General features: G+C 40.2%; 2 protein-coding genes across 22 annotated transcripts in view; one reads left to right on the top strand and one right to left on the bottom strand.

The window, feature by feature from the left end:
- Window positions 1-10,781, top strand: part of STEAP3 (STEAP3 metalloreductase) — a 28,056-nt gene extending 17,275 nt beyond the window's left edge. For all 4 annotated transcript variants that reach the window (XM_034423625.3, XM_034423634.3, XM_034423616.3 and 1 more), the window contains exons 2-5: window positions 543-1,037; window positions 3,058-3,585; window positions 6,902-7,063; window positions 10,439-10,781. In XM_034423625.3, the coding sequence (XP_034279516.2) occupies window positions 552-1,037; window positions 3,058-3,585; window positions 6,902-7,063; window positions 10,439-10,729 (1,467 nt within the window). In that variant the 5' untranslated portion in view covers window positions 543-551 and the 3' untranslated portion in view covers window positions 10,730-10,781. The remainder of the gene's footprint in view (window positions 1-542; window positions 1,038-3,057; window positions 3,586-6,901; window positions 7,064-10,438) is intronic.
- A 7,287-nt stretch (window positions 10,782-18,068) lies between these two features.
- Window positions 18,069-24,321, bottom strand: part of C1H2orf76 (chromosome 1 C2orf76 homolog) — a 48,507-nt gene continuing 42,254 nt past the window's right edge. For 12 of the 18 annotated variants that reach the window (XM_087881769.1, XM_087881772.1, XM_060687930.2 and 9 more), the window contains 2 exons: window positions 23,221-23,324; window positions 18,069-22,654 (listed from right to left, as the gene is read on the bottom strand). In XM_087881769.1, coding sequence (XP_087737895.1) covers window positions 23,233-23,324 — 92 coding nt within the window. In that variant the 3' untranslated portion in view covers window positions 18,069-22,654; window positions 23,221-23,232. The remainder of the gene's footprint in view (window positions 22,655-23,220; window positions 23,325-24,321) is intronic. The other 6 variants (XM_087881777.1, XM_087881778.1, XM_087881774.1 and 3 more) reach the window with 1 other exon arrangement.

The following is a 24,321-nucleotide window of genomic DNA, read 5'->3' as shown; positions in this document are numbered from 1 at the left end:
AACAATAAAGGCTCTTGGACCGTGTTTTAAATAAACTAATAAGCATAGAAACATCATGAAATTTATGAGCTAATCGTGGAAATGTGTAATATTTTCTAATTCATACTTATTCAAGGGCTAAAAATATTCTGTTAAACATTGCGTATTTATAAAATCGTATTAAGACTTGCTTTTAAAGTAAAATTTAGCTCTTCATCAGGAAACACTAAAGATTTTAGAAGTAAGTTTAAATAAAGTTTGTAAGTCGGTGTGTTCTTCTTTAATGAATTAATAATTAAGCTTAATCCAAAATTTTAATGACAAATTCTGAAGCCTGATTTAATTATTTACTGATTAGGCTCATAACAACATTTAGCACTTAACTTTATACCGTACAGCTGCATGATATAAAGAAATTATTCTGATTTTTTAAATCATTATTTGAGATGTTCAAAGAACTTTCAGTGTGGGACTTAAGCTATATACTGTCAATAATCAAGCAGATGCTTCATGAAAATAACCAATGTGGGTGTTTGATATGACCTTGTGTTTATTTGCTTCAGCTTTACGGGATGCCAGGAGGCGACATGGCCAAACCACTGCTAGATCATCAGAACACGGACAGTAATTTAAGCTTGGCCCCGGCTGCTGGGAGCAGGACAATTGGGATTCTGGGAAGTGGCGACTTTGCACGCTCCTTGTCTATGCGCCTGGTGTGCTCAGGTTTCAAAGTGGTGGTCGGAAGCCGGAACCCGAAGCGCAACACTAGCCTCTTTCCTTCTGCAGTTGAAGTAACATGCCAGGCAGACGCCATAAAGAAGGCCGATATCATCTTTGTTGCCATTTTCAGAGAACACTACACCACGCTCTGTGACCTCAACAACGAGCTTTCTGGCAAAGTACTGGTGGATGTTAGCAACAATGCTGAAATAAATCATCACAAAGAATCCAATGCAGAGTATCTAGCCTCAATTTTGCCAACCTGCACTGTGGTCAAAGGATTTAACGTCATTTCAGCCTGGACCCTGCAGTCAGGTCCCAGAGATGGGAACAAACAGGTAATGGTTTTTTTTTTCCCTTTGGTACGTTGTGGACATACCGGCGTCTCTGGGATTCTGAGATTCTCCCTTCCTAGGAAGAAGTCCTAGTATGTTTAACCAGTTTGTTCTGCATAAACTTCAAACCCATCAGAGACTGTGAATTTAGCTTGAGAAAAAGGGAAAAGCATCAACCATCTCCACTGTAATGGGGGAAGATCCCAATGGAGGAGGTTGATCAATTAACATGACGGCCATGGCCAGGGGGGCTTTTTATCAGGTTCGCCTGATACGCCAGTTGCGCCCCTTTCTGGACCGGGACTCCCTACACACGGTCACTCAAGCACTCGTCACCTCTCGTTTGGATTATTGTAACGCTCTCTACATGGGGCTCCCCTTGGGGTACACCCGGAGGCTCCAACTGGTGCAGAATGCGGCCACGTGGGGGATTATGGAAGCGACGGGGCGCTCCCATGTGACTCCTCTCCTGCGCGAGCTGCATTGGCTTCCAGTGGACTTCTGGGTGCGCTTCAAGGTGTTGGTGATCACCTTTAAAGTGCTCCATGGCTTAGGGCCGGGGTACTTACGGTACCGCCTTCTGCCACCAATAGCCTCCCACCGGCTGGTTCGCTCCCACAGAGAGGGCCTCCTCAGGGTGCCGTCGGTCAGACAATGCCGGCTGGCGACCCCCAGGAGGGCAGCCTTCTCTGTGGTGGCACCTACCCTTTGGAACAATCTACCCCCAGAGATACGAGTGATCTCCGACCTCCGGACTTTTCGTCGGGCCCTAAAAACTTACTTTTTTCAGTTAGCCGGTCTGTCTTGATTTTAGGGTTGGTTTTAAAATTTTGATACTGATTTTAAATTGACAAGTTTTAAATTATGGGCCAAATTTATTAATTATTTTAAATCTATTTTTAATTGCAATGTTATGTATAAATGTTTTTATTTTGGCTGTTCACCACCCTGAGTCCGAAAGGAGAAGGGCGGTATAGAAGTTTGAATAATAAATAAATAAATAAATAACAACAGATCCCACCTCCCCTCCCCATTTGTAATTGACTTTTAGCAATTGGATTCATTTATTTATGATATACTGTGTATGTATGTGTATATATGTGTGTGTACGTGTATATATACATAAAGACACACACACCATCATATACGTATGATTGTAAGTCATCAGTTATCTTGTAGTAACATGGGCAGCCATTTTTTTTTTCTTTTAACAACCCTGTAATCCCTTGCATCGAGCTGGAATCAGGGTGACTGAACGGAACTGAGCATTTACTGGCTGGATGCCCTTCCTGATGCCTACGCAGAGTTCACAGCAGATCATTTCTCTTTGCTCCCAGAGAAAGAAATACCTGCTGCTACCAAGGATCAAACTCACAGCCTCCTGCTTCTGAAGCCTGAGCTCTACCTCTATGCCAACATGGCGCTCATAAGATGGGCAACCAATAAAATATATAAGATGCTCATATATATATGTGTGCCTGGTATTTGAGGTAGTCATTATTATAATTGATTCATTAAAATTCATATAATCAAGTATTTCAGTACCTTTTTAAGATAGCTCACTAGAAGCCTCTTGTTCATAATGGTTCAATGGGGAAAATGCTTATTTCCTCATTCAAGAATGAGGCTATCATGGGAAGTAAAGGCATCCAGGAGCAGAAAAGAAAAAGTTGTTAGGTAAATCATTTTTCACTGCTGTTCCTGCTGCTGCTGCTGTTGTCATCCATCCATCCATCCACCCATTCATTCACATTTATATCCTGTCTACAGTATACAAGTGGATTTCCTCTCATTTGACTCTGTGCGGTAGGTTGGAGTGAAAGAGAATAAATGGCCCCAAATCAGCAGTGAATCCCATGGTTGAATAGGAATTTAAAACTGAGCTTCTCTGGTCCAAATCTAAAACCTTAACCACTAGGCAACACTATCCTGTTAAGATTCCTTTGGTTGCACCATTGCCTGGGGATTCCTGTTTACAATTTCCCAGATGTTTCCCCCCCCCCCTCCCCTCCTTTCATTGCAGGTCTTCATTTGCTCTGACAACCAAGAAGCCAAACAGGCTGTTGCTGAAATTGCTCATGCCATGGGCTTCAGCCCGGTGGACATGGGTGCCTTGTTCTCAGCTCGGGAAATAGAGAATATTCCCTTGCGTCTCCTTCCTGCCTGGAAGATTCCCGTCTTCTTAGCCCTGGGTCTCTTCCTCTGCTTCTACACCTACAACTTCATCCGGCAAGTCTTGCATCCTTACATTCGAGAGAAGAAGAACAAATTCTACAAGATCCCCGTGGAGATCGTCAACACCACTTTGCCTTGCGTGGCCTACGTCATGCTCTCCCTGGTCTACCTTCCTGGAGTGCTCGCAGCCATCTTTCAGCTGTACCACTGCACAAAGTACCGGCGTTTCCCTGACTGGCTTGACCAGTGGCTGCAACACCGGAAGCAGATAGGCCTCCTGAGCTTCTTCTGCGCAGCGTTGCATGCTGTCTACAGTCTGTGCCTACCCATGCGCCGGTCCCACCGCTATCTGTTGCTCAACGAGGCAGTCAAGCAGGTATGGTACCCCCTAGGAAGGAGATTGGAAAAGTGGCTGCTTACTCCTTTCATTGCGTGATCTTAGGAATCCCTAGCTTCACTGCTTCATTCCAAATTGCCACAACCTTGTGTTAACTAGTGGGCTGATTAGGTAGTCCTCAACTTACAACCATTTGTTTAGTGACCGAAGTTACAACAGAACTGAAAAGGGGACTTATGACCCTTTATCACATGAGACTAGCAACATCTCCATGGTCACATGATCAAAATTCAGATGTTTGACAACTGATTCATATTTATGACGGTTGCAGTGTCCCAGGGTCGCGGGATCATCTTTTGCTACCTTCTGACAAACAAAGTCAATAGGGAAGCTAGATTCATTTAACAACTGGGTTACTAACTTAACTTAGCTGTGGCAAGTAAGGTCATAAAACTGGGAAAACTCACTTAACAACTGTCTTAGTAAGAGAAATTTTTGGCTCCATTATGGTCATAAGTCAAGGACTATCTGTAGTTGTATTTTGGCAGGATGGGAGCAGCAGTCAGTGGAGTGGTGATACGAAATGGACAGGATCAGAATGCCATGGGACCTTTTTCTTAGATTTGGGAGTGAAAGAGTTTGGAGATTGTTTCTTTAAGGAGAGAAAACACTTCATTGAGCTCCTATCAGGATTAGCCGTACAGTTTTTGAATGTTCTCAGAAGGGCTTCTTTGATTAGAAGAGCTTAAGGCCACATTCAGCCCTGGAAGTTTGAATTGCCCACCATTCACTTTTTCCACAGTTGTAATCAAAAGAAGAGAATATTTGTAGCTCAAGGTTGAACTGGGGTGTCCTTGGTCCTCTCTAAGCTTGGTTGTTTTCTTGCAGATGTTTCATTAGCATTGATTATGTTACCTACTTTGGTAATGAAACGTCTGCAAGAAAACAAACTCAGAGAGCACCGAAAACCCCATCGTTGCGACATTTGTACATTTAAAAGATACAAAATTGGGGTTCTTTCTGGCATTTTGTTCTGACTAACCATGCTATCTTATTTAGAACTGCAACAAAACATGAAAGAGATTTTAATCCCCTTCCATTCTCATTTTCTGGATTTCCCATCCCCAAAATTAGCAAAAAAATTCCATAGCCATTCTTAGTCTATATTCTATATTCCAGAAAACTGGCTGTTATATTTTAACTAGCTTAGGCTTCCAAGCATTTCCCAAAGGCATGAATGATTCAGCCCAGATTCCCATTCTCCAAGGACGAAAAGAAGGAGATCCTGGACATAGCATTCACCTGAGCCAGTAGGAGGAAAGCTGGGTCAGAAGGCATTGTCCAGTGTGAACTGGATTCCTGGTTTTCCTTTGTGTCCTTCTAAGAGTTAGAAAAGTGGCTTCTTTCTATATAGAAGCCAAGATAGTACACCTAACCTCAAAATCTAAGGTGTGAGTAGATTATTTCTATGAAACATTTTGATAGAATGATTTCATTCCAGTTTCTAAATTAATACTGGTTGTTTCATATATCAGCCCTGGCCAGAACATACAGAATCTAGTACAGATGGTATTATCTAGTTTGGTAATGAAATATCTGCAAAAAAAACTACCAAACTCAGTGAGCAGCAAGGACCCCATACTTCAAACCCTGAACTACAAGTATTTTTCCTATCAATATAGATTCTAAACTAGACGAAGTTTCATTGATGCCAATGAAGACCTCAGTTCTACTTAAGTAAGTGAATAAGAGATGCCGTGTAGAAAAACAAGAATTTTCATTCCATTCTAGCTTGCCTGTATGATCCCTTGCCCATTCGCCTTCCTGTATTTGCTGCTAGGAACACAATATCCCCACCCTGGTTTTTAATTCTGTTCCTGTTTCTTTTTGGTGATTTTTGTAAATAAATCTCAGGCAAGCTTTCCTGGCCTGTTTGTTTCTCTTCTTATGCTACTTATTTCTCTCCCCCCACAAACATCATGAATCACATTGATTTAACAGAATAAATGGAAGGAGCTAAGTGTCAGTCTCTGTAATATAGTACAAATCCCATTTCTGAGAGGTTTTTTTTCCCCCATTAGTCTGAAGACTTCTCTCCTAAAAGCATTTAAACCAAATCCCATTAAGCCCCTAAGCTGTCCAGCATTCGGAGAGTGATGTTTGTGGTCTTTGCCTGAAACTAGAGCTGCTTTGCCATTTTAACTGTATCTTTCAAATGGCAAAGAGTGGTTTGATCTTCCAGGCACCAAGTTGCTGGCACATTCATCCAGAGGTCGGTGAGAGTTACAGACCTTCTGTTTCCTTTCTGCTGTGTTTCAACAATATGGGGAAACTTGTTCGGTGGCTTCTATACATGTGACTGGGTTTAGAATAATGGTTTTGTTGCCAATCCGGCTGTCAGTCTCATCCAGATAACTATGTGTGGCTATCAGTGGGATTCACTCTTTTTATTGGTACCAGATGGTAAGTGAAGGTAAGTGGGAGACACAAGCCTGCAGCAAATTCACATTTTTGCTTCAAGCCACATGTGTCCACCAGGAAAAGGAATCAGTCAAATCTTGCTGGTTGATAAAAGTTTTTGCCCAGCCCTAAGCCACATGGCACAATTACGAAGTTTAACTGAGCTCTGAAGCTTTTCCTTTGCAATATTTTTATGCCAAGATATATAGTTGCTGATTGATGGATTGATACATGCACATCTCTAGGGAAATCATTTCTAAACAGACCATGCTCCAGAAAGTGTGTTCCATTCAGCCTATGAGAAGCAAAACCCTAAGTATACTTAGATGCCAATAAGTGACTTAAAGGAAACTTTTGGAGGGCAATATTAAAAATCCAATATGTGCACACACAGTCTACTGCATTGAAAACACAGGTGAACACTCCTTTTATGCAGTGTTAAGAGCAATAGGAAGGAAGCTGTAACTAATTGCCAGTGGCACAACTGAAGTATTTGTACGTCAGTTGTGGGAGTTAACCAATTTAAACTATTTAAACCTCACTATCATTGACGAACGATTATGAAACAGCCCCACATTGTGTATGCGAGCTGTGTAAAGCTGCCTGGGGCAATGGAAGGAGCAGGCCAAAACTGACTGTTGGAACCCTTGTGACTATTCCCAGCTATGAAAACTTCCTGCTCCTATTTCTTCAAGTCAAATGGAGGTCAGGAATCAGTATCTCATCAGAAAAAATGTTGGCTGAAGGACAGGCTTCCTTTGTCCAAAGTTTCCAGATATCCTGCAGCTGGCAGACGTTATATGAAAATTAAGCCCACCCTTGAGCATTATTCAGTTTGCCACCCTGTTTCCCACTTCTTGGTTTATTCAACGTGACTTTCCCATTGTTCTTTCAGGTGGAGAAGAGAACAGACGCTTGGGTGGAAGAGGAAGTCTGGAGGATGGAGATATACATCTCTTTTGGCATCATGGCTCTGGGCTTGCTCTCGTTACTTGCCATAACCTCACTCCCTTCCATCTCGAACTCTCTCAACTGGAGGGAATTCAGCTTCATTCAAGTAAGTGCTACAGTTCAAGATTGTTCTCCAGAAAGAAAGAACTGGTGGTGAAGGAGACCGTGTTCTTAGGTCCATTCAGTATACACGTAAAGAATTTCATCACTATTCATCCTTGTTGCTAACCTCCATAGGTGAATATATCTTCTATGGCAGCATCTCTTGAATGGAGAAGCAACATGCTGATGATCCCCCCATAAATAGGGGGTAGAATGGCTCCAAGCCACCATCCTGTGACTTTTACAGGGAATCTTCCAGTTGCACGAAGATTGCACAGCACTGCATTAAATAGGCCTAGATGAGTTGAAGTCAGAGGTCGGTTTCAGCAGGTTCTGACCAGTTCGGAAGAACCAGTAGCGGAAATTTTGAGTAGTTCAGAGAACCGGTAAATACCACCTCTGACTGGCCCCGCCCCCATCTATTCTCTGCCTCCAGAGTCCCAGCTGATCGGGAGGGAATGGGGATTTTGCAGTAACCTTCCCCTGGATTGGGGTGGGAAGTAACAGTTTTACATCTTTAAGGACCCTTTTGGCAGCGAGGGTGAATATTTCAGTGATGGCAAAATTCCACAAAGCGTACAAGTGTATCAAGAAGATCCTGTAGTGCAGGGGTCCCCACCCTGTGGGCCATGGCCCACTAGCGGACCTTGGCCACCAGGCCACATGAGTGGCTGGCCAGTGGGCGTGCACACATCACCCACTTACACTAGCGTTGCATGAGCGTGGTGCAGATGCTACCATTGCCACAGGCACTACCGTTGCCGCAAGCGTCACACGCTCGCAGCCCTGTTTGTGCATGCGCACATAAAGCCACCTGCCCCTCGCCCTCCTCCAAGCCGCCAAGCCAGAAAGGTTGGGGAACTCTGCTGTAGTGTACCAACATGATTTTCTGTAGGAAATCTTGACAGTTTCAAGAGAGACATTGATTTTCACTACAGCCTTAACTGACATGCAGCAGGCTGCTCTGGTGAAGAAGTTGCAGGCATTCCCCATGGCTGAAAAAAAACAAGGGAAACAGAAAGGGATACTGGTGAATGAAAGCGGTTGATTCTCAGAAGAGAGAGTTTTTTGCTACCCAGAGCTGTCTCGTCCTCAAAAGAGATCCTAGCAAGAAGCTGTTCCAGTTTAATGAGAAAGAGATTTAGCTTTTGTGAGAAAAAGACCAGAGCGCTGCAAAAAGAAAAAAGAAAAATCACCCAGAATATAAATAGATTTTCCTGGTTTTGAAACAAGTCCTAATTTCCTAACAAAATCAAACAATGTCACCAATTACTTCTGTACATCCACTTTGGTTAGTCTTTCTGTTTCCTGCTCTGACATGGCTTTCTGGGCTCTTGTTCTGATTACAGCACTCCTGTAATAAGCCAGAAAAGCAAAATCCTTTCAAGGTCAATGCTAATGACTCTCTCTGACAGGCAAGGAATCTTCCTGCCAAACAGCCTTGTGCGCTTTCGGAGATGGCTGCCGGTACCATGGTGTGTAATAAGATAATGCGAAATACATAAAAAGACTAGCTGAAAATACTGTGATCCTTTCAGGAAGGACGCTTGTTGAGTCACTTTCTTAGACTAAAGCCCTGGTTTTGTTCTAATTACTGGATACAGTTAAGTCACAGTGTCTGGATTCAGCCGTACTAAGGCATATAAGCAAAGGGGAAATCCATCCATACATGGATTTGCTTAAATTTATCAACATAAATAATAAAGAGGGACCCATGTCCCTCTCCAACAAAGGTTGATCCTCTTGATTTTTTTTTTCTATTGGCTGAGGCTTTGCTAAAAGATTACATCACACAAGGGCTCCAAAGTTATTGCCCCACATAAGTATTAGATTCAGGATATATGTTGGGTTAGGTCTGAAGGAGGTTTAGATGATATTTGAACCAAGAGCTCTGTTAACCTAGCTACATATTATCTATTATGTGTAGATTTATGGAACAGAAATTGAACCCATGTGAAAGTTTTCAGCTGAAAGTTTTCAGGCCTCTCAAGTGGCAACTGCTTGTAAACCAAAACAAATATTTCATATTACCAGTTGCTGCTCCTTCATAATATTTGCTCAGTCCTTATTTCTAGAAGAAATGTGATAATGATTCCTTTTTTAAAAAAAAAAAAGAATGAACTTCCATCCCTTTCTTATTTAAAACAGTGCTCCAGCAGAAAGGCCAAATCCATCTATTACAATTCAACACAGGGCAAGATGCTTTAACATATGTCAGAGCCTCGCATATTTACAAATTACTGTTTTAAAAGGCAAAGCAAGCCAGATTTGCAATCTGCTATATCATTTGGGACTCGTAACAGTCCCTGACTCTGTCATTGCAAACCCAGGCCTCCTTCGCATCTTTGGCTGCTGATGAGGAGAGAGTTCAGGCCAACATCTAGTTTTATCTCCATCCAATTTGAAGCACACCTGGCATTCAGCTCAACCAATCTCTACCAGGTTATAAACTGTAACTTAAGTCTTTCAAAGGGGCAGAACTGAACCTTTTGCATCCATGATATGCTCAGTTTACAAATGGTAATGGGATCAGAGTTCTTCCCAGAGCCAGTGATGGGCTTCAACAGGTTTAACAATCGGTTCTGTGAGCGTGCGCTTCGTGCGCCTAAGGCATGCCCAGGAGTGAGGTGGGAATGGAGATTTTGCAGTATCCTTCCCCTGCCACACCACGCCCACCAAGCCATGCCCACAGAACCGGTAGTAAAAAAAATTGGATTTCACCACTGTGGAAAGGGCTTGACTACATCCTAACAAAATTAAGAGTTATGTTTTCATTAACTTCTACAGAATTAATACAATCACATTTCAGGGACATTTTTCATGTGTAATTTAACTGCTTGTGGGTTTACTCAGGACTAAATTCTGTTGAGTCAAGGGATTCAGTGATAAATGACTGCAGTGAATCAGGATAAATATCCAGGTATGGATGTATGTTTGAAGTAGAGCAGAGGTGTCAAACTCAAGGCCCGCAGGCCAGATCCAACCTGTGGGGTGATTAGATCAGGCCCGCAGGGCCGCCCTGGAAACAGCGAAGGACTGGCCCACGGGGCCTCTGCCAGCAAAAACTGAGCTTGGGAGGGCTGCGCTCCCAAGCTCCATTTTCGGCTGCGATGGCTTCCTGCAACTTTCTGCCAGCAAAAACAGAGTTCAGCCCTCCCGAGCTCCGTTTTTGCTGGCAGAGCGCTCACAGGCGTCCCTGACACGAGTGACGTCAAGCTGGCCATGCCCACCCTGGCCACGCCCAGCCAGCCCCCTGAGGTCAAACACGACCCCGATGTGGCCCTCAATGAAATCTAGTTTTGACACCCCTGAAGTAGAGTATAAAAGTTAACATTACAGAAAATAATAACAGGTCTTTATTCCTCCCCACTTTTTTCAGTCTACCCTCGGTTTTGTTGCTCTGGTGATCAGCACGTTCCACACCTTGACTTACGGCTGGACAAGAGCCTTTGATGAAAACCAATACAAGTTTTACCTGCCTCCCACTTTCACCCTCACCCTCCTGGTACCATGCACCATAATCCTAGCTAAGATCTTTTTCAAGTTTCCTTGTATGAACCAAAGACTGCAGCGCATCAGGAGTGGGTGGGAGCGGAGCAGGTACGTCAAGTTCACGTTGCCGAGAGCATCTGGGGAATTTTCCAGTGGAGAAAGCAGCAGCACTGTGTGATGCTGATGAACCTCTGTTTCCATTACAATTGTCAAGAAGCATTATGATTCTGTTTTTATTGTGTGCGTCGTTTTTTTTTTTTAAAAAAGCCTATTGGGGATCATTAAATGGTCAATATCTTACTCCAAGAGAAAGTTATCAAACAGAGTAACATTGAGAATACACTGATAATTTCCTAGGTTATAAAAAGGTTGCCTTAAAAACATCAGTGCAGAATTTTCACTTAGACCATTGAAACATACATAAGGAAACACAAGCATTCTGCTTCTTCAATACAGGTAGAACACAACACTAGAAACATTTTGTTTTTCCCTGATACCAGTCTTTTTTTTTTTTCCCCATAAGGCTGCAATCAGACACACATTCATGAATAACATTTGAACTTCCTTCTGAGCAGAAGATTAGCTGCTTCTACGGGACATTTAGTGTGCTAATGTTGTTCACTGATATATTAGCTAAGGAGATTCTCTAGCAAACAAAAGATGTTTTAAGTTCTGCGAAACTGACTTTTGGCTATACCCGGCCCCTTATCCATCAAACAATGAGAACTAATTCTCACAAATAACAAACATCTACTTATTAAAGAAAATACTTCAATTCACAGGAGAAGGGGGAATCGACTGTACTGCCTAGAAGTTAGTCAACAGAGGTCAGGGGGGGTTATTTTAAATACCCTGCAGCTACTGATGTAGCAACTGTATTTTAATTCCTTCCACTCGTTTCCAAAACTTTTCAGCATAGTTATTATTTCTATATACAATATGGTAGGGGCAAAGAAGCTTTGGGGCTACAATAACAGCCGTTATAGAGACAGAATTAAATATTTTACATATGTATACATAGCTGCAAAAATATAATATTCATCACATTTCTCTTACATGGACAAATTCACACATAGGTTACTTGATTCTTCTGAGCAAATGCAGCTATTAAGTATGCCACGGATTCAAGATGGTATCCATTTTGTAATCTGGGAGCCACTTATATTCCCTGGTGTGGTTAGCGGGGGGGGGGAGGAAAGGAAGGAAGGACGTTTCTTCCATCTATTTCAAAATCTTGGGAGATCACCAGGTCTCCTAAAATTTTGGCATCCTTGCCTAGAATGTCATGAGCTTTAAGATATCATGATCTCATGGCAATCTGAAATTGGCTCTTGTTCTCTTGCAAAAAAAAAAAAATTGAGATTCTGCAGATGCCAAGTTGTCCACAGATGCTACATTACAGTGGCCTTGAAAAGCATTTAATGACATAGTAAATTCACATTAAGGACAATTTTGGAATGGCTGCTCTAGATCAGCAGCCTTTTATCACTTCAATCACTTAGATAAAATGGAGTTTGGATTCCTTCTATAATTGGTATCAGCAAAAGCTGCTCTTCCGTTCCAAAGAGCTGGCCCTCAAGTGTGCAGTATCCACTGTTTAGAGGTATTGTAATTACGCCATTCTGAATGTTTTATCCTGCATCTTTACCCACTAGCTCTATCATTCTCTTGTTTCCTCATTGTCTCAGCCATGGGGTAACGTAGAATGAAGGGCTGGCTTTTCCTAAATAGTTTGGGTAAACTGCTTAGATTCAGAACTTGAGTGAGGGTTGTTCTTTCTTCAGTTGTCCATAGCAGTACTGAACAAATGGAGACAGAAACTGCTCAAAGAAGTTAAAGCTTGGGCCTATAAACTGGACAAGTGGCAGCAACTGTGTATTGGCAACCTACTAGTGTATACAATGACAGAGAAATTAACTTAAGCTAGGCAGGTAAATACATTTAACAGATTTAAATTTAACAAATAAACTAAATAAAGGTGACATTTTGAATGGTTTTACAACTTTGAAGAATGAAAAGTGTTCCAATGCTATCTTACTGCATATAGACGTTGTTATTAATTGATGTCTGTACACCCAGCCAGCCTCTGCGTTGCGATGCCAATTCTTCATATATAGTAAAATAATTTTCGTTTCAGTGTGAACTTTAAAAGAATTGGCAGTGGAACACAATAGAACAAACAGTTGCAATTGCCGCATAATCCAAGGAAAAGTCATAAGGTGCTTTTACAGAGAGGTACTTCAAAGCATCTTTTTTTAGTATGAATTGGACCTACTGAATGGCCCAACTACAAATAATTTGCCCAATCTTTCAATTCTGAAAGTGTGCAATGATCCAATGAAGAACTTGGCTGTACTGTAGATACACTTGAAGCAAGACCTGCTTGCTCCAAATTTTGAAGTCGGGAACCGAGTCCCATTGGCAAGCTACTTGACTTGGGTCACACACATCACTAAACTAAGATAATAATATATATAATATTTGGCTTAGTTTCATATAACCAAGTTTGTTCAACAAACATGGTAAAAATGCTGGCTTAAAGGTGAATAGACCATTGAGATTTAGTTGAGTTCACAGAAACCTACTGACCTGCTGGATCCATAAACCCTTGTAGGGTGCCATTTATCTTTCCCAGCATCTATTTTACACATGGAGTCTGACTAGCATAAGTGATATATAAGTCTTAAGTGCTATTGCTATTGCTATACAAGGTTGGAACACATACACATAGTGTTCCTTACATTACCAGACAAATTTCTGCTGAGGTTGGCACAGTTTAAACAGACTATAAAGTTATGCAGCAAAGATTTTCAGGTAACTTTGCAAAAATTGGTCCTGAACCATCGTTCCCATGGAAGCTGGCAACAAGAAATGTAATTTCTGTAATTATTTCACAAGCTTGGCATGGATATTGACTGGAAATAACTGCAAAGTAGCCATAAGAATCAGCTGCATATCATTTGTTTACCTATTATTTCAATCTGGTTCTTGTCTGCCTGCACCTGGGATGCTAGCCCATAACCACAGACCCACAGTCATAGTGACCGCAACAGTTTTCCAAAATGTTCAGAACACCCTTATTTTTAGAAATGGACTGCTCCAGTTGCAAATAGCATTTTTCCCCCCACCAATAAGAGTGTAAGCAGCATCTTGCTTGCGTTAGTTATTTGGTGTTTTCTGTAGCGGCGTTTGAATTTGAATTTCAGTCATTTTGACTGCAGCTCTTTGTTAACATATATATTTTTTATAATGTCGGGGCCATGTTTTCCATCAAAAAGAGTATAATTTGGTGATCCAAACTTTGAAGAAACTGTTCTACAATGGTATGAAGAAGCAGAGAGTGATCTGAGTGAAGTGGAATTGGATTGCAACAAAAATTTTGGAATGGGCGATGATGAACCTGCCGCTGATTCTGACATCAGCGATGATGAAGCTCCCAATGAAATTGATGACCAGGTACAATCTACATCATGCAATAATTTATATGGCAAGAACAAATTCAAATGGTCTTCTGCACCTTTTGGAAGCAATAGTTCCAGAACCGCTAGTCACAATATTGTGACCTGGACTAAGATCAGCAGCTAGAAATCTCAGAAATTCACCAACTCCGCTAGAGATTTGGAAATTATTATTTTCTAAAGAAATTATTAGTGGCATCATTCAGTGGACCAATGTAAAAATTAGAGCAGAAAGATTGAAGTTAAAAGATGGAGAAACAAAAAGTGACCTGCACGATGTGGATTTGATAGAGATCAATACATTTTTTGGTTTACTGTTCTATACATCAATTTTTAGATCCAACCATGAAAACATTGAATGTCTTTTTGCTACTGATGGAACTGGTCAAGAAATTTTTAGATGTGTAATGAATCGAAACAGATTTGCTGTTCTTCTTCGATGCCTTTGATTTGATAATCCAGATGACCGAAAGGAACAACGGGCATTGAATCCCTCTGCCCCGATTACAGAAATTTTTGCACAATTTATCAAAAATTGTCAGGAGGCTTACACGATTGTGACGTCAGCCACCACTGGCGAGATGTTAATTGGATTTTGTGGGAGATGCAAATTCAAAATGTACCTTCCACTAAAACCTGACGAATATCGGCTAAAGCCTTACAGATTCTCGCAGTAGCTATTTTTTCAATGGTTATTTATATTTAGGCAAGAATTCAGATGGACGATCTTTATCGGAGAAGGACTGCAAATTTTCCAAACCTACTCAATCTGTATTGAGGTTAGCCGAACCTCTATTTTGTAATAATAGAAATATAACCACCGATAACTGGTTTAGTCCAATTGAGGTAGTTCGTGAATTAAGAGATAGAAGTTTGACTTATGTAGGAACTCTGAAGAAAAATAAAGCTGAAATTCCTCCTTCATTTCTTCCACATCGAAGGAAAGCTATTGGTTCTTCCATGTACACATTTACAAAAGAAATAACGCTCTTGTCATGTGTTCCGAAGAAAAATCGTACAGTATGTTTAGTATCCTTGATACATCATAATGAATATACCGATCCCGATAGCAACAAAACTGAAATTATTTCTTACAGTAGTAATAAAGGAGATATTGATTCATTGGACCAAAAGTGTGCCATATGTTCTAGTGGGAGGCCTACCAGTAGATGGCCTCTGGCAATATTTTTCAGAATATTGGATATTAGTTCAGTAAATTCTTTCATCCTTTACAATTGTTATGGTAACACCAATAAGAAAATAACCAGGCAACTTGTCAAACAATTAGCAGAAACATTGATTAGAGATGAAATGATAAGACGACTGAATAAAAAAATACCAAGAAAGTTGAAGTCTTGAATTTGAAAAATTCTGCAAGTAGAGGAAATGCCGCAAGACAAAAATTTAGATAAACTTGAAAAAAGAAAAAATGTGTTCTGTGTGTGATCCAAAGTTAACAGGAAAAACTTTTCATTTGTGTTATATATGTAAAAAGCCAATATGTAACAAATGCTGTAAAAGACTCTACAAACATTGGAGTGACTATTTATTATTATATTTGTTTCTCAATTTATAAAATTTGTTAATTTGAAAATTTTAAGTATATAAAATAAATTTAACAACATATCCCACCTATTGTTTTCATAGATTAAGAAAATTGTATGAGCGGTCATTATGACCTTATGTCTGTAATAGCATAGCCGAAATAGTACGTCTGTAGTTAAGGGCTAGAAATGACTTACATTTGAACTGTGACATTTTGAATTTCTAAAAAAACTCAAAATGTGTTCTGTGCCACAGTAGCTAAGCCAATTTTAGATCTCCTTTGAGGAGCTTTCTCGCAGATAGAAACTAATGAGTAGCATGAAAGAGGGTGCTTATGTATTAGGGCTCTGCAGAAGTTCCAGAAATGATGCTTTGAAACCGTGTAGAAGTGCAGTATGTGCCAAGCCTACTGTACAGAGCTAGTGGGGAGTAGCTTCCAAGCCAGCCACGCAGTCCCTCCAAATGACACAGCTGCTTAAAAAATTTACAAAGAGATGTTTTTTATATACACTGTCCCCTATATCGAAGGCTTTACATTTTTTGGAACCTGGATGTCTTCCCCCAACGTAAGGATTTTAATTCCCAGAATTCTCTAGCTGGCCAGGGCCATTGCTGAAAGAGCACTTGGATTGATGAATACAGTCTAAAACATGGGTGTCAAACTTGCTGCGTCCCATGACGTTTCACGTTTTTCCCCTCCGTGGAGCTGGGGTGGGCATGGCCTGCACGCAGTTTGACACCCCTGGCCTTAAATCATTACTAAGAAAACGGTCCAAGGGTTCATCACTTTGACTCTGATGGCGAGAAATGATGTGGCAGCATCCTGCCTAGCAGATGTCTGTTTCTATCAAATAGTGCAAAAATCCTTGTTAAACAACCAGGCCAGGTCAAGGCAGGCCAGGCCAGACTTCTTGCATACAGTGTATATAAGATATACAATCTTGGCAAGTACAATTTAATAGACCATTTGTCTCTATTATCCAAAGATGCCTATACCGTTATTACATTAGTAGTTGACGGTTGCCAAGAACGTCACATGTAAATGTTGCAAAGCATCAGAATTGCTTTAGTTTTTGTGAAACATTCCTGTCTGCATGAAGCATTTTAAAAATGACTTTGATTTTGTTAAAGAAATCAGCCATGTGTTCTCTCTCTCTCTCTCTCTCCCTACAATAGGAAACACAACCTCTTTGTAAATAGTTTCTGCATTTTTAACCAATCAATATTGGGACAGAAAGGTTTGTGTAATGCTCGCTTGAAGATTATTTTTATATCTATATTCTGTATGAATATCTGCCGCAAAACTAAAAAATTGTAACATACTGCCTATATCAATGTTTTTCTGCACTGCCTAATTTGTGCCTTGGTAATTGTAAAGTTACCATCCTGCTTTACAGTGGATGTTCTATTATTCCTGTTATCATACTGTAAAAAAGAATGTAATCAGGATATATCTATGAACTGATGCAAAGAACCTGCTCTCTCTTTCTCTCTTTTTTCTTATTTGCAGTAAAAGACTATTTCTAGATCTCCTTTTCATTTTATCCTAGTTTTTTCAAACTTGGGGAAAAGAAGGGAAGGGCACTGAAGATATCTCAGAAGTTGCAAAATTCCTGGGAAAATTTGGAATTTGAGCTTTTTTCTAAAGTAGGTTGAAAATTCCTGCTTAAAGGCAGGAAGGGAATTAAAAAAGAACAGAATGGACTGAATGCTTCTGGCAGGGGATTGTCCTTGGTCCACATAGTACTTTTGAGAACCAGAGCAGGTTGCATTGCCCACTTCAACAACCACTTAGGAAAGAGTCATTCCTTCAATATTTACTGCCAAATATATATATATATATATATATATATAAATAACTGAACTAGTCGGGGAAAATGGCAATGGGTCAAATTCAAGATTCATCATTTTAATTTTTAACAAGTTACCTCAAAAGAACCCAAAACATCAGAGACTCTCTTGGTTAGAGGGCATGGGATTTTAATGAGCTCATTTGGCAGCTGTTTTGTTTTTTTAATGAGTTTGTTTCAAATTCAGGCAGCAAAACTTAATCTCTGCAGGTAAAGCTTATACAGGTAGTCCTTCACTTATGACCACAATTGAGCCCAAAATTTATGTTGCTAAGTGAGGCGTTTGTTCAGTGAGTTTACACTTAATGATCGTAAGTGTGAAAAATGGTCATGTCACTTTTTCAATGCCTTGTATCTTCGAACAGTCACTAAATGAACTGTTATAAATCAAGGACTACCTGTAACATTCCCTAGGTATCTGGACTGGAATTTTAGCAATTGCATTTCTTTCCACTAAACTCAATTTCTTCTTTAAAGCAATACACACAAGCCACAGCATTAATTTGATATGGGATTTAAGGGATTATATTTTTGGTCCAGCATTAAGACAACTCCTACCAACAATTCTATTGGATGAATACAAAGAACTGTAACTATTTGGAATCCTTTGAGCATCGAGTAACTTTACAAGGCATGTTATACATTTATACATACAACTTAAAGGTTTACATTGACCACATTTATTCAAAAGTAGCACTCCAATTAATTTTGGAGTGAAATCAAATCAGACATGCAACCTAATCTTTTTTTTTTCTTTTCAAAATAATGGTACCAGGGCATGCTCCTTGAAAAATGTGCAGATTAAGCCTTAAACGTTTTTAAAGATGACATGGTAATATAGTAGCAAACAAGACATGACTAAACATATGAAGAAATCAAGTTCACATCCAATCACCATATAAAGACAACTGTGCTACATGATATTCACAGCTTTACATTCATTTTTGTATTAGTAGAAATTCAGGATTACATAAAGTTAAAAAAACGCATAGAGCATACATTTTTTTTCCTCAGCCGCCTTTGGTACCACACTAAACACTCACTGTCTACTTCTTTTCCCCACTCCTACATGAAAGAAAAGCTGTGCTGACACCTTGTGGTTTTTGATGAAGACAAAATCCATTGCAGTACTTTGTTCTAGCGTTTGTGTAAACTGCACTGCTATTTCAAGGTAGCTTGTGTTTCTTGTAGAAGTGCCTGTTGTGAATAAACCAGGTGCTTGGTAATAACCGAGTGACTCCAAGGAGATGCGGAATACTTGAGAACATTAGTCCTGCAAACTAAAATAAGTTGCCTGCATCGTCTTTCAGTTAACTACAAACTTCAAATCTATCCAATTAAATTTTAACAGAATTTGACTGCGTTGATCCCATATCATGTGAAATCAAAGATCTGGGAAGATCTGCTCTTATGAAGATATTCACTGGTAGCCTCATATTGCAATGAACAAGGACATACATTCAATTTCGCAGCTACTAAGATTGTTGGCCGTGCTGGTACAAAGATAGCCAGGGAAATGATTGAAGCCTGAGAAATGGGCCTCTTCGTCAGTCAACAGGACTACCAGCTCATCAAGTACTTAGGAGCCAAGGACTTGGCAGCACAAGAAATCAACAGCCAATCACAGGCCATCAGCTCACCAATCAGTCAATAGGAAGGCACCACAAAAACATGAAGTATAGAATAGCCTAAAGCACATATTCCAGTGGAGAGAAGTTCCCTGAGGACAGGCTCCAGCACGAGTCCAAAAGCCCGGAAGACTAAACCTCTGATCCAGATTGAAACTTAAAATATCTTTTTTATATATATAAAAAGGGGGGGGAACAGTGGTGGAATTCATTTTTTTTTTACTACCGGTTCTGTGGGCGTGGCAGAGGAAGGATACTGCAAAACCTCCATTCCCACCCTACTCGGGGGGGGGGGGAGGATATTGCAAAATCTCCATTCCCACCCCACTCTGGGGCCAGCCAGAGGTGGTATTTGCCTGTTCTCCGAACTACTCATATTTTCCGCTACCAGTTCTTCAGAACCTGTCAGAACCTGCTGAATAACAGCCCTTGGGGGAAACCTCAGCCATCTAAAGAGTGGTTGAATTTTTCCTCCAAGCACTCCCTGTAGGGCCAATACTAAAAATGGTAGGCAACCTTCCAGTATTTTTTGTCCTATTCTTGGCATATTTTCAGTACTAGCTACAAATTCATACCAAATTAAAAGCTTGGGTCACTGAATCCAGTGTATACTTGGCCCAGTATAGCTAGGTTGCAAAAATCCTTACTAGATGACAGAAAAGAGTTAGAAATTTCTATATAGCTCTACTGGGGTAGCCTGGCTTTTGCAGTCAGATCTGGTAGGCCTATTTTCAACTATCTTGATTATTTTTCTTCTTATTACAGCTAATTGGATTCTTTGCGGCATTATTCTTATAGCTAATTAATTTAATTTTGGCATTCATTCTAGGATCCAGCAATTTAGTTTTCACCTTGAAGCCAAAGATTAACTAAATATTCCAATTTCTCTGGAAGAAAAGTTATTTCTCATGTGACAAAGACAAAATCACCTTTTTTATATCCAAAAATGCTGAAATCCTATAGTGTAATAATGCAAAACCAGGATGGTTTTGCTAGCAAAAAGTTCACATACAAAAGGTTCCTTTCTCTTCCAAATAACTGCTAAATCTCAAACATTCTTGATTCGTTGCCAAGTTCAGATGCGTATTTTGCACCAAAGAAATCTCACAACTGAACACTTATCTTTGTTTAAGTTCTTCTTTTAATCAAGGGGCCTAAACTGAGCATTTTTTGCATACAGAATTTTTAAAATCCTAAAGAAGTCATACTTATCTCAAAAGGTGTATAAAGTGGCTACTACATCAGAATAAGGGGTTTGTTTTATTTTGGCTTAGTAAAATTGCATGAAGCGGACCATATCAATCCTTGCTCCCTCCCCTCCAAAGTCGGTCTGAGTGCATATTTCTCCCTCTTTTCTTTATGTACAGGTAGTCCTTCACTTACAAGTTTGTTTTAGTGACCGTTCAAAGTTACGATCCTGAAAAAAGTAACTTATGATCATTTTTCATACTACTGTTGCATCATCCCCATCGTCATGTGATTAAAATTCAGATGCTTGGCAATTGACTCATTTATGACGGTTGCAGTGTCCTGGGGTCTTGTGAACAGCTTTTGCCTCCTTCTGATAAGCAGAGTCAATGGGGAAATCATTCATTTAACAACCGTGTTATTTTTTTTTTTAATTTGATTTATATGCTGCCGTTCTCCAGAGACTCAGGGCGGTTTACAGTGCGTTGAGCAATAGCCTTCATTCTTTTGTATATTTATACAAAGTCAGCTTATTGCCCCCACAACTGGGTCCTCAATTTACCTACCTTAGAAAGGATGGAAGGCTGAGTCAACCTTGAGCCTTGGCGAGATTCGAACCTGCAGTAATTGCAGGCAGCTGGTCTTAATAATCAGCTTAATAACAGGGTGTCTTAGACCACTGTACTACCAAGGCTCTTATTAACTTAACAGCTGCAGTGATTCACTTAACAAACGGTGGGGCAAATTATGGTCTTCTTAATGATGTTTATTATGAATCTCCAAGTAGTGTTTATTGTATTTTTTAATAGTTCTTGGCAAGAAAGATTGTAAAATGAAGCAAAACTCACTTAACAAATGTCTCCCTTAGCAGCAGAAATTTTAGGCTCAATTGTGGTTGTAGGTCTAAGACTCTGTGTATATGCCACAAGCAAGCACTACAGGAGGATTACAAGATAGTCTCTTTCAAGTCAAGCCCAACATTGGGGACTCCATGGCCATTACCATGCAGCAATATAGAAGTGGTTTGCACTGCCTCCTTTCTGGAATGTTCCCCCTTGCTTCCCATCTAGCCTTCAGCCTCTGTTCTGCAGAAGCACTACCCCACACCAACCTTACTTAGCTTCCAAGCCAAGTCAATGTCAGCCAGGTGTTGCCATCTGTTGAGACCAATTAAAAGAGAGCTATTAAAAATACACTAAGCACTACTTGGAGATTCATAATAAGGAAACATCATTAACAAGACCATAATTTGCCCCACCGTTCAGCCCTGGGAATAACCCCGTGCTCTTTATGAAACAGCAATATTAACACTTCCCTTTGAGTTGATTCCTAATGTTTTTCAACGCAGGCCAGCACAACTAAACCATCAGGCAGAAAGTGAAGTGATGCAACCCACCTTCCAAAGGAAGTTAACGCGTTAGAGGCAGTATCTTTTCATAATGAAAGGAATTTTGTCCCAGTCTGAACATAATCCAAACCATTGTTATATCCTTAAAAGAAGAGCAGCAGAGATGACAAGCTTGTCATTCTTGACCATATTGGTACAGAAAAGTTACTGCAAAGGACTCCGTTAATAAGACAGATGCATTCTGATATCAAATCTCATGATAGTTATCATACTACAGTGACCATATCTCATAAATCACAGTGGCCAACTCTGACTGTGATGGGAACTAAATAGTTATGACTACACAGAAGAAAGTTTTACCCAGTGAGAAATCAAAGAAAATGGGAGAAGTTACTTGGTGATTAGAAACTGTTAGGTGCCCACTCTGCAAATGACATTTTTTTAGCTATTTTTCTCCTTTTTACAGGTTTAGCACTATATAAACATCTCTTTGGCACTCTGCCTAATTTATTAAAAACAGCATAAACCCTTAAACAAGCCCAGCATTTACCCTCATGGATCTGTCAAAGGCATTTCTCACAGTTCCTTCATCTTGAAGAAAATGCTATGGAGAAACAAGGGAAGAAATGGAAAGGACTTTAAACAAAAGTGTGGTAAGATTGTCCAGAGGTTTTTTTTTTTAATGCTTGGTTCTTTTCTGAAGCTGATACATCTTCATTTTGGCATAAATGACTGTGTCAATCTACATTCGAATTCCTATTTGCAAGCCATACAGAGAAGGCATCGACGTATGTTTATTATAAAAAAAACAAAACCACACAATTTAGGAAGTGAAATTAGCCTTGTCGGAAAGCAATGTCATTGTAGTCGTCCCCCATCCCCTCTGCAATGGGTCTTGCATTGCTGTAAATAAAAGTCTCAATGCTTGTTAACATACATTTTTAGGATTTCAGGATAACCCTTCTCATTAACAGTAGAGAATTTTTTTTCCCTTCAATTTTCTTGGTCTTCACCAGGTAGTAACAGGATTGGTTTTATAGTTTCTGTAATCGTCCATGCAGAAAAATGCGAGCTCTGTTTCATTCGCTGAAATGAGGAAAACACACATTTGTTTGATAACACACACCTATTTGATAAAGACCAGAGTTTTCCCATCACGGGAAAAATATAGTAATAATTAAGCTGTCATTTAAGGCTGTTGATGATTAACATCTTTTTACAACCGATCCCAATGGTAAGAAGACATAGTAGGCTTGGTATAGAAGGAACAGGGAAGGACCCTTGCTTAAAAACAAAATTCAAAACAAAGACATTGAGGTAGCATTCCAGAAGCTGAAAGCATTACTTCTTCTCTTTCATTGTATTCTCATTTCAAAATATAAGAAATAGCTAAGCCTATATTTTAAAGTTCCTTGTTCTATTTAGTGAGAAGGGAGGGAGGTTCCCCCTGAAATTAACCTGTAGCAGTAATAATTTAATACTTAGAGGATCAGTAGAATATTTTACAGGTCACTTTACATTCTCCCTCATGACCCATCAAATGCGAGACTGAAGCAGCTAATTTCCCCCCCTCCCACCCCCGCCAATGATTAATTCATGAGGCTTCAACAATATGCAAAGTGAAAGACACAAATTGGCTTCTCCAGCAATACCTTCAAATGCCTCTAATTATTCACAGGGGATCTGGCAGAGCCCAAGGAACCACAGAGGTTCAGAACAGGCACAGTTCTTCCCACCAGCAGGTCAAGGACTTCTTCTAAAACAGTAAGTCAGCAACATTACTAATTCAGAGCAGACACATCGCTGATGGAAAGTCATCACAATTAGAAGACGTGGGAGCCTTTTGAAGTGCGAAGCGACCAAGTTCGACACTCGCTTTTTAAAATTAAACCGTAAGTTAATGAAGTCTGCCTGTGTCGTGAAGAAAGGAGCAAGGAGCGGGGAGAGCTATGACTGAATATCGACTTGGAAATCAGCAGAAAGAGAAAAGACGGGTCCTCCTGGAGGAATCCAAAGTGAAAGCAGACACTTTGTATAGAACTTTTGGGTGAACTGCACCCTGTTTAGGCCTTGCTTATCAGATCATTATTGCTCCTAAAAAGTTATTCTATTCTCACAATTTGTTTTTCTCCAATGAGAGGGTCTGTTCAGAAGGTCACATCTGGGTTTGTAGACCCTTGACGTCATGAGGAGCAAACTTCAGATTTGCACCCTTATTTTAAAACTTCTTCAAATGAACAAAAATATTACATGCTTATTGAAATGCTAGACCCCTCTGTTCAATTTTCTATGAAAAAAGGAGATTAAAGCATCAATGGTTAGATGCTGCCCTTTATAGACTTCAGCTCAGCATTCAATACCATCACTCCAGATATTCTTCTAACTAAACTAAATCAGCTAGCTGTACCTGACCACACTTGTAAATGGATCATAAGCTTCCTAGCAGACAGGAAGCAGCAGGTGAAGCTAGGCAAAATCAAATCAGATACCTGTACAATTAGCACAGGAGCCCCCCAGGGCTGTGTGCTCTCTCCACTTCTCTTCTCTTTGTATACCAATGGCTGCATCTCAAAAGATCCCTCTGTTAAAGTACTGAAGTTTGCAGATGATATAACAGTGATTGGTCTCATTCGAGACAACGACGAATCTGCATACAGACAGGAGGTTGAACAACTAGCCTTGTGGTGCAACCAGAACTTGAACTAAATACACTCAAAATTGTAGAAATGGTGGTAGATTTTAGGAGAAACCCT

This window comes from Pantherophis guttatus, chromosome 1 (assembly GCF_059756535.1).
Source record: "Pantherophis guttatus breed Tessera chromosome 1, ASM5975653v1, whole genome shotgun sequence".
Classification (NCBI taxonomy): domain Eukaryota; kingdom Metazoa; phylum Chordata; class Lepidosauria; order Squamata; family Colubridae; genus Pantherophis; species Pantherophis guttatus.
The sequence above is the reverse complement of the archived record's forward strand: the minus strand, read 5'-3'. Positions and strand labels throughout refer to the sequence as shown.